This window comes from Oculina patagonica, chromosome 1 (genome assembly GCF_052425735.1).
Source record: "Oculina patagonica isolate OP01 chromosome 1, crgOcupat, whole genome shotgun sequence".
NCBI lineage: Eukaryota > Metazoa > Cnidaria > Anthozoa > Scleractinia > Oculinidae > Oculina > Oculina patagonica.
Window position 1 is genome coordinate 2,309,881 of NC_135758.1, and position 11,012 is coordinate 2,320,892.

Below are 11,012 nucleotides of genomic sequence, written 5' to 3' on the forward strand. Positions count from 1 at the left end.
CAAAATGATAATACCTCTTGAGATAAACAAGGATGGATGGTGTGACAGGCGGAACAACACCCCACCCCCACCCCCTGTTTCTCCCCCTCTATTCCCATCGCATTCGCAACCCAAAGTTTCGCTCGTTTGCTAACATCACAACAAGCAAACAGACGGACAAACGAACAAGCAAAAAGAAAACAAACAGACAAGAAAATAATCAAAAATCCTTGCAATTTATACAAGTAATTATTGCTCTCGTTTTCAATTCCGTGACTAGCCTTGCGTGACGTTCAAATGATGCACGCAAAATTAAAAATAAAATTATTGCACGAATATCTTGATTGGTTGATATCCTAGCCTGCGGGCAACTGATATCAAGGTTAATCCACCTTTAAAAACCTCACAGTAAATTTCACAACAAGAACTTTAGCAGCTCTGAACGGGCTCGTTAGATGCAAAAGATTTCCTCGAACCATGTCTAGGGTAGGTTGTCCCTCAAAAAATAAGCGTCTCGCAGAATTTAAGTCAAATTTCAGGGGTCTCTTCGTATCGTATTTTTCTGAGACGCCTTCTCGCAGTCTCGATTTCTTTTGCAAGGCTGAGAAAGTCTCGGGCTCGCAGAAAAGATGTCAGACACTCTCACAGAAAAGATGTCACTCTCGCATTCGACACCACTAGTTTATCCAAACCCTCAAAATTCTAGCTTTTTATTTGTTACGTCTGGCTCTATGTAAATTGTATGTGATTGATTCTTCTTTGCAGAAGCGAGGTATTCTCGAAAGATTGGATGCTGGCGAAGTCGTTGTCGGCGATGGAGGTTTTCTCTATTGCATGGAGAGGCGAGGATATGTCAAAGCCGGTGCTTGGACGCCAGAAGCTACCGTTGAACATCCAGAGGCCGGTCAGTTGAAATAAACTAGATATCTTTCTTGAGCGTAGAGATCTGAAGCTTTATTACGTATGCATATCCAAAATACGCAAGTCACACTTCAGTGCCTTATCTTGCACAACGGAAGAAATGTTGTGAGAGCCTCTAGACCAAATAAAATTGCAAATGGTTATGTAGGCATTTAACTTATGTCCCTTTAAATTTTCAAGCAAACGGAATGTTTATGAACGGGCAATAGGTGCACTGCCTAATTACAGTACTGACTCCACTACCTTGCGATTGTCACCTGTCACGCCTTCTTAAAATTCACACCTCAGTCACGCAACAATCTTGTTCCTAGAGCCTGCGTTCCCCTTGACCAGCGGTCGGGAAACGTCACGCAAGGGAACTGCATGACCAAAATCTGGGAGTGTCTAAACGACCGAAAGAAGTTGCCTTTTAATTTCAAGACCTTTGTTTACATGCTAAATTTTCTTTGCAGTGCGACAGCTTCACCGCGAGTTTTTGAGGGCAGGAGCTGATGTAATGCAAACATTTACGTTTTATGCCAGCGAGGACAAGTTGGAAAATCGCGGTCACACGGCAGGAAATATTGGGGTAATGTAAAATAAATGACAATATCGTTCTAAATGGCTGATTGTTAGGAAAAGTGTGGGGAAGTTTCAACCTCGTGCCCAGGGTTTTTGGGTATTACCACGGGAAGCGAAAAGCCCTGGGAACGAGGTTGGGGTTCAGTAGTCAGCTGAACAGACTGACGTGTTACCCACGTGACAGTCAGTCATAAACTAGCAACAGCCAATCAGAATTTACCGACTTGAATCCCAGCCGTCACTAGCGCGGAAGAATAAATTAAGCGCCCTACAAGAGTGTCCTACGAGAGACTCGTCTTGCCTAAGGCCATTTTTTTTTAATTTATTTCATTTACAGTATGAAGCCATTAACCAAGCTGCCTGTGACCTTGCCAAGGAAGTAGCAAGCGAAGGAGATGCTTTGGTGGCGGGAAACATTTCACAAGTGCCAGCTTATCTAGCAGGGCTTGGAAAGGAAGCGGTTCAGAAAGAATTCAAAAAACAAACTGATATTTTTGTAAAGAATAATGTCGACTTTTTGATAGGGGAGGTAACTATACCGTAAACATTTTTTATTTCCATTTAGAGTCGGCCTGGCTCGATTGTGCTCGTAAAATACTGGGAAGTTGCTCACTGCCAAAAAGTTGCTACAAAAGTGCTCCAAAATCCAAAAAGTTGCTCGAAAGTTGCTCCAAAAAAATCCAAAACGTTGCTTTCAAATACGAAAATTCCCTAAATATATGCGAATTTCCCTTTGAAGGTAAGATTACTAAGCACTTTCATGCAATTTAACTGCAACAGAAATATCTAAATAACATTTTAAGGTCAAAATTTGTTGAGTTACAAAAATTTCTTTCACTAAGAACAATCGTGAAGATACCGATGACGTCATGTTTCCTGACGAGTTTTTAATGCTGAATAATGTGAAAGCAGAAGCATCTTCTGAACTTCATCGGAAATCTTTGGCAAATTTCGTTAACCTTTAGAAAAGTTCGAAAAAAAGCTCAGAAACGTTCGCATGGCCTTCGGACAATCTTCGGAAATCTTCGGTCTAGAAATAGCAAAAAGTTGCTCGAGAGGAAAAAGGTGCTCGAAAGATGAAAAGTTGCTCAAAAGTTGCCAAGCACAATCGGGACAGGCCTGATTTGGAGGGGGCGGGTGGTATTTAGCAAGGATTACTTAATAGGGGGGTATAAAGAGAGGTACCATTCGGTGTCATTCAATTTTTTATGGAAAAATAAAATTGCTTATTCTTACCACCATCACGGATGTGGTGTCCTTTGCATGTCATCGTAATCATCATTATCATCATCATCATCATCATCATCATTATCATCATCATCATCATCATCATCATCATCATCATCATCATCATCATACTTGTGGCACCTCCAGGTGGTGCATACGCCGTTTCCTTAAATTATTAATGTCTTGGAAAATAACTAATCAAGAAGGAAAATATCGTCATTTTTTACGCAGATTAATCAGGTACTCAATATCTACTCGTTTGAATGCCTCAGCTGTTTAGGTTTGTTGAACAAGCCGAATGGGCCACAGAGGTGATGAAGGCCACAGGAAAACCAGTCGCTGTGTGTCTGTCCGTCAGTCTTGCTGGAGACATGAATGGCGTTCTACCCGGAGAATGTGCCGTGAGGGTGGCCCGCGCTGGTATGTGCATAATCCTGCCTCATGTCAAGGGTCCCCTCCTTAGTAGAAGCGCGGCGCGGGTGGAATTGTGGGCCTGTTGCTTTCAAAAACGCCGCCTAACTATCAAGCCCCGCTCTCCCTCTTTCCCGCCTTTTACCGACGAAATTGAACGGGGCCTGGGAAAAGGCAGTCGGCATTGCATAACCTATGTTCAGATCTAGACTATCTCTCTCCTTGAAACCTAACAGGCCTTTGTATTAAGTCACGTCTTTCGGCATCGGTTTGTTGGGTTTTTACCAAATCTCAACCAATCCCAAAGCAGACAGCCACACGTGAAAATTGGACAATTTTGCTCAACTTTACGGCCTATAAATTTGGTTTCTTATTGGCTGGGGCAATTAGAAAAACAAACAACACAAAGCCACGGTCAAAACTGAAAAACTTTATCGACTGGCAACCTAAAATGTACGAAAAAAATAATTTCAAGAACCAAAATAATTCTTGTAATATACCAGCAGTTGAGATGAATACACAGGGTTACAACAACAATTTCTGAGCTAACCTCGTTGTTTTCTCAAACATTTTAAAGACTCATAACTCTGGAGGGGGTTATTTCGCTCTTAGATGCTGCACGGATTGTTAAGGTTATTTAACTTTTCACACGTTTCCTTCGTCCGTTTATATAGAACTATACACGAGATGAAAATTATAATGAAACGAAGTTCACTTTCTCTATCTTTGCTTTTCCAGGCGCAGATATTGTAGGCGTGAATTGCTGTTTTGACCCTAGCATTTGTCTAGCTGTCGTGAAAGAAATGAAAGCTGCATTGGAAAAAGAAGGTCTCAAACGTCACCTCATTATTCAACCTATCTGTTATCATACTCCAGAGCTGACTTATGACCGTATTGGAGTGTCTGGCCTCCCTGAGTTTCCGTTAGGTATGGTATGCCCGTTCACAATTTGTTCACCTGTAATAGTTCATTTGGCCCTACAGGCCAGAAAACATCTCTTAATGCGCGCTCCTCTCACTTAAGCAATATGTCAAAACTTATTAGGACAGAGTTGTTTTATTGCATGGTATTTTGATATGAACAGACTTCTCTATTTTTAGGATACAGATAACTAAAAATGGCGTTGCAGGCCCGAAAAGTTTCCGGGGCTTTCGAGAAACTGGCCCCAGGGCTCGAACCCCGACCACTCAATCCGGAGTCCAACGCGCTAACCATTAGGCCACCGCGTCTCCCGGCAATGTTGGCCTTTTTTGATTTTACATGTTATTTTTGTGAAAAGCCGTAGTATTTACCACATTTACAGTGAAAAAATGTTGATTGTATCTGTTCCATTTCAGCCATGGAATCTCGTCTTATGAGCCGTTGGGATGTACAGAAGTACGCCCGTGAAGCCTATGAGATGGGCATCAGGTACATTGGAGCCTGCTGTGGATTTGAACCTTATCACGTCAGGGCTATAGCGGAAGAGGTAAACAAAATATGACTTTTAGTCATCTTACAAGCAATTCTCGTCCCCATAGCCCTTTTCGTTTCTCTTAGCCGGCTGAGCCTTGGCACGAGAAACGAAGGGCTCTGGGGACACAGGATTTCCAGTCCTAGATTCTAGGACTTCCGGTCTTCATGTATTCATGATGTTTCAAAAGAATGTACGAGAGAGTCGTTAAGACTTCCGTTTAAGAATTCTTTGTTTTAAACAGGCAATAAAAAAATTTCGAATTAATTCAAAGTTCTATGTTCCTTGAGCCCTTTGATTCTTCTGCCAAGGCTTCGCCTGCTAAGAGAAACGATAAGGGCTATACATGGGAGCTCATAGGGACGAGAATGTTTCCAAGCAATTTTTAGTGTTCTAATTCCACGCTTGAGTATTTCTTGGATGAAATTGTTGCACCCCCGGCCCGGGTAAGAAGTTAAAAGATAGGTATCTGCACAAAAAGTTTCAATGTTTTTTTTTTTCGATCTTTCAAACCCTATGTCAGCTTTGTTCCTTTGGTCAAACATCCATATCACAGACTAGCTTGTTTCCTGTTTCATTCATTACTTATTTAGTGCTCATAAATAATTATGAAGATGATCAATTCGTAACTGACTTATATATGTATAATTAGGTGTCGCTAGCTATATGCATCTTTCTTTTTTTCAGCTCTCTAAAGAGCGAGGTAAATTTCCCGCTGGCAGTGAGAAGCATGGTTTGTGGGGAGACGCACTACGGCAGCATACTTATCCGTGGGTTAGGGCCAGGTAAGCGAGTCCCAGGGGTATAGCTTATACGAAGGTAAATTTCCTTCCCGACAGTGAAGTACAAGGGACAGCCTTTAACAGGATATGCACATATCACCGGCGTTCCCTTTTGGATGGTTCCCTGGCTGACCAGAGAATGGCGAAGCGCGCGAGGGCTAAAAATAGAATGCAAATTATTATACCCCCAACGAGGTTCAGAAAACATCAGCGTCTTTTGAGAGAAATAATGGGAATCTATGCGACGTTTTCGTATTAAAAAAATGTGTTAGTAATACCGGCTGTTTTAGAATGTGTTTTAGGAACATCGTCCGCCGTTCCAGTTTGTTTGTCTGAGTCTTGTCTAAGTCCTGTCGTCACTCGCGCGCTTCGCTATTGTAAAAATGTAAAAAGCATAAATCGTCCTTTATGATTTTCTCAACGTGTAGGAAGATCGCTTGAGGCAAAGTTCTATGGCTTACCATTTTTCCATTGCATGCTAGCCCGAAGTGTTTCTCAGTGTCCTACTTAATCTGCCAAGTAAAATAAGTCCAAAAATGGTACTTGCCTATCGGTCAAGTGATAGATAAAATCAACCAGGAAAATGCACTAGCCGTGGCAGGAGCCCATGACTCCTGCCACGAGCTATCGGACAGGTCTTCCTTTTAGGCCTAGACAGATTGTGCTCGCAAAATCATGAAAAGTTGCTCTTTTTAAAGCCAAAAAGTTGCTAAAATGTTGCCCAAAAACCCAAAAAGTTGCTACTAAAACTTCAAAAGTTGCTACTTTAATATATCAATATTTCATACAAATATTATTAAATATCATCAATCATTGTTCTTTTTGGATAATTGGAACTTAAGAAAGTTCAATATATTAATCTGAAGTGTATATCTTGGGCACGAAGACTCGCGCCAGCATTTGTCGCAATCAATATTGGATCTTCTTCTTCCTCAGATTCTGTTTCTTCTTGTGCAACAACTTCGTTTTCTCCGGCGTCCTGCGATATTAAATCTATTAAATCGCCGTCCGCCATTTTGAGGAAGAACACGCTGCCGACGCTGGGCAACCAGGCCAAGAAAGCCTGGGCGACCAGGCAGTGGTAGTGAACCGAAAATAACTGGGGACGAGGTGGGCTTATGATGTCCTCTCAACACCTCTTCAACACCCGTTCCCTGCTAGTATGCAAAGTATCAATGTTTTTACAGAAATAGATGTTTCCTTTTCAAAATTTCAACTTCATTTTAATTTCTGTGATTCTTATTAGGCATATCAATACAAAGTTGCTCAAAAGTTGCTCAGAAAGCCAAAAGTTGCTCAAGGTTGTTAAAATTGGAAAAAGTTGCTCCAAACGCCAAAAGTTGCTCAAAAGTTGCCGAGCACAATCTGTCTGGGCCTATTTCCTTTGCACACTGTTAGTGTGTTGCATTATGGGTCTGAGCTAAGGACAATGCCCTTGTGACTTTGGTCCAACAGCAAAAAAAATTTAATTATAGCCAAAGTGTTTATCATTACTGTGTTAATTGGACTTCAGTTGTAAATGAACCACGAAACAAATTAAACGAGCAGTTACAAACTTCCACCCCATCCCTTCATTACAAAGCGTCCCAAGCTAACATATATTAAAGGAAGTCGCGAACACGGAGCCGGAAAACCAATTATAAAAGATTCAGCTCTTACAATGAAAAATGTGCAGCAATCAATAAAGAAAATTTTTATCCGTTATTTTTTCAGAGCTAGACGCAGCCATTGGGAGAATTTAAACCCTGCGAGTGGTCGCCCTCTGAGTTCAGCCCACGCTAAGTTAGACAGACAGTGGGACCTGCAACCAGGACACAAAGATTTGTCCCAGTATAAAGATATGACTACAGATGACGAGCTTAAAGAACTGGCAGCAAGATCTCAGGAGGCTTGAAAACAGATCGTTAAATTTGGACCTATTGACCAATAACTAGGCACTTTCACAACGATTGTGTTTTCAAAAATAGGCCTTATCATGGTTTTCCACGCCATCTTGACGAGTAGGCAAAGCGGGTAGAAATTACAGTGTTTGTAGGGAATCTGACGGCAAATACCTTTTACAAAAATTGAATTCTTGACAACTTATGAATTGTAAAGCTAAGATACTAGGCAAAAGTTTTTATTCACCAAGTTTGAAGGATGTAGCGGGGCTAGAAAGCGTTCAGTTACGTTTTTAATTTCCCATACATTTGTCCCTATTTTTTCCCGCGAACCGCGTCAACTCGCCGAACCGGAACGTAAATCTGCAGAGAAAATACAGACAAATGTATGGGAAATTAATAACGTAACTGAACGCTTTCTTGCCCAGCTACATCCTTCAAACTGGGCGAATAAAAACTTTTGCCTAGTATCTTAATTTTACATTTCATAAGCTATCCAGAATTCAATTTTTGTAAAGGAAATTTTCCGTCGGATTCCCATACAAACACTGTAATTTCTGTCCGCTTTGCCTACTCGTCAAGATGGCGTCGAAAACCGTGATAAGGCCTACTCATGTGAGGTAATATTGCGCACCCCAACTGCGTATAACTATACGGGTATTTAGGACACGCATATTAAGAAAGTGGGGGTGTTTTCTTTATGGCTTGGCTAGAAGGAGGTAAATCGTCCTTTTGTCGTAAACGAGTAGGGTGACTTATCGAATTTTTTCTCTTATTATTTTGAGTTCAACAAGCACCCTCTTTTTATAAAATGAATATAAACCAATTTCTATTGCAGAAAAATAAATTATCACTGGAAATGGGAACTAAATCAGTACTCGTGAAAATTAGTCGAGATCACTGCATGCTAGGAACAATGCAAGTTGAACATATTTTAAACTGTTCCTTGAAGACGATGCCATTTGTTATATTTCACGTTTTGCTTTCTTCCTAGCTTTTCTGCCCCCGCGAAACGCGAAGTGAAAGGCTCAAATAAAACTGTTCCTGGCAGCTGATATTGTAAGGAACTGTGGAGTATATACAAGGTCCTACTTCCCCTAAACGAATATGGGGACCGCTCTTTTTATTTCAAAATTGCCACAGAGCTACTTTCCAGCCGCGGAAAAGAGAATACTGCATTTCTTGACAACTAGGTTCCTAGTTATTTGCAGCTTTCTTGGAAAACGTACCCTCCCCCTCCCCCACCTCGTCTCTCTTTCCATCAGTAGGCGCATAAGACCGCATGCAGCCTATGTCAGTGGTACTAAAACGCATTGTGCACGGACGTCAAACCTAAATCCTCCTACGGTCCCGGGCCTACGGTTTCAGATAGGGAGTCCCCTGGGGCTTCTAATCCCCATTTAGAGCGGGGAAAAATCGAGTGCTCAGATGCAAACAGTATTCTTGCTCTCTTCACTTCGAAATTGAGCTCTTTAAGCTGGAGAAATCGTGCCTTTTATAAAAGCACCGCTCCGCCATTCGCCATTTTAGTTCATGAACAAATTTATCCTTTTGTTCTGTTCATTTGTTGATATTCGAGAAAACATTTCGCTTTTCATCACTTCATTGCACTACAAGGGAAATTTTCAGTGACTGGAGCGAATGCAATCAAAATCGATGATCGGAAATCAATCGATATCAATCGATAGTGGTAGTTAATTGATATCGATTGGTATCGGCCAATCGATGACCAATCGATAGTCACAAATAAAATTTCTTTAATTACATCGATTGTCATCGATTGCTATCGATTTTGATCGATTGTCATCGATTGTTATCGATATTTTGCGGCGTACTTGGGTATCCCGAGGACAATTCTCCAGGATATCCGGAATTAGTATATACACACTCAGTGATCTTGGTGTTTCAAGCAATCTGATTGGTTCGCTATCTCGGGCTACTAATGAGCATTATTCACTCCGTAAACTGAAACAAAATGGCCGGCGTAAACTCGCGTTTCGCCGGCGTTTCTGAATCGCAAATACTAAGAATACAAGAAGATGCTGAACCAGAAAAGACAAAAAGAAGGCTAAGAAATTTGGCCTGATGGTTTTCAAAGTAAGAGAAGACTGCATATTTCGCAATTTGCAGCACAATGTCCACACAACTCGAGTACTAAAACGATAAACAATTGCTTACTGTCAGGTCGCTCTTCGCCCGGCATCGGCAGAAATGAATACCGCAGATTTATCGGCAGCAACATCAAGTGTTATTCAACCAAGATCCTCCACGAATATTCAGGAAAACGTCTTTGTGCAAGAAAACATCCAGTTTTCACCACAGTTCTGCACACATTCAGTATAATCCAAACTTTTAGGTGGATCCTTCGCCAACTGCTCTTTCAATTTTCAATTCAAGTGAACTTCAAAAGCTTTGATTCAACGGTCAAAATGTTTTGCAAGCAGGTTTTTGATTCAGATTGCAGGTTTGAGTGGTGTTAAAGGACCATTTTGCTAGATTGTGACGAGGATTTTATCGAAGATTAACTAGATTTGCCATGTTTGAAGATTCTGTAAACTGTTTCGCGCATGTCGGTTAGTGCCGCTTGTATGTACGTTTTCCACGCATGAATTGAGAGGTCAATTAAATCGACTTTAAATGGTTTCCTTCTGAAAACTTTGAGATCGCTTGCTGTTGAGATCACTTCGTGTGTATACCGGTGAATATTCTACCACTATTCACCTCGATTTCAAAGAATAATTGTTAAATAAATTTACGCAATCCTAATATGTCATATCTGAAGAAGTGGATAAAGCCGGGGATAAAGCAACGGACCATGCCTGCGACTTCACCGTTGAAGTTGATGAGGAGTTTGTGGCTAAGATAAACCGGGGAAAGCGTGGAACGCGTTTAAAGTTGCAGAAGTTGCTAATCCGCGTGGACAATTATCGACAATTAGGCCAGCTACAAAACTGAGCTGGTTTCTCCTCTCTGGCCTTTAAATGCAGGGATTAATGTGTAAGTTTATTTTAAAATCCAGCTTCAAAGTATTTTTCTGTTTTTACTTCTCAGATTAAGTTTGTATTTGGAAGATTCTTATATTCTTATATTGTACCTGCACACAACACAACGTTTACTGATCTATACGCTAGTGTAAATCTTGCCCCATTTGTTAAATAACGTTGTTTTTGCTGCATAACAGACATAACAGTATATCACGAAAATGAATAAATGAGGTATTGATCGCTTTTAAGAGCCACTGAGTTGATGTAATAACACCCATATTGAATCAAACCAAATAAAAAACGATCGATGAATGATGAAAATCGATGACAGTCGATGAAAATCGATGAAATTAAAAGTCACGAAATTTTCCGTCATAGATTGGTCATCGATTTCCAATATCAATCGATTATAATCGATTGGTATCGATTATCAACGATTATCCGTTTCATCGATTGGTCAGGCCGGGACTACTAATGTATCAGTCCAAGCGAGATCATCCCCCCCCCCCCCCGGGCAACTACCGGGCATTTGACCGCTTCTGAGGCCCAGCCAGATAGTGGGAAATTTGATCGAACAGAAGCTCGGGTGGTCGGGTATTTGACCGTTGACAAAATGTGTCATAAACTATAAAACGCTAGCGAGCTCAAGCGCGCGAAGTTAGTATTTGGTTACGTTACTGTAAAGTACCTTGTTTCAACGTATCTACCTTTTCCTATTAAAATTTGCTGATAAATAGGGCATGAGTGTCCTTTTAGACCAAGTGTTAACAAGAAGGTAACTGGTTGTTAGCAAATCCGCTCGTACTCGTAGGCA

General features: G+C 41.0%; 1 protein-coding gene and 1 long non-coding RNA gene across 2 annotated transcripts in view; both read left to right on the forward strand.

The window, feature by feature from the left end:
- The window catches only part of LOC144632471 (uncharacterized), a 38,704-nt gene extending 28,263 nt beyond the window's left edge, over positions 1-10,441 (forward strand). Inside the window, exon 2 of the long non-coding RNA XR_013566899.1 lies at positions 10,272-10,441. This is a non-coding gene — a long non-coding RNA (uncharacterized LOC144632471). The remainder of the gene's footprint in view (positions 1-10,271) is intronic.
- On the forward strand, positions 337-8,269 carry LOC144662571 (betaine--homocysteine S-methyltransferase 1-like). Its single transcript, XM_078523443.1, has 9 exons — positions 337-465; positions 745-883; positions 1,353-1,468; positions 1,799-1,990; positions 2,961-3,108; positions 3,838-4,026; positions 4,437-4,567; positions 5,240-5,337; positions 7,048-8,269. The coding sequence occupies exons 1-9, from the start codon at positions 457-459 to the stop codon at positions 7,226-7,228; spliced, it is 1,203 nt and encodes a 400-aa protein (XP_078379569.1). The 5' UTR covers positions 337-456; the 3' UTR covers positions 7,229-8,269.
- Positions 10,442-11,012: the final 571 nt, after the last annotated feature.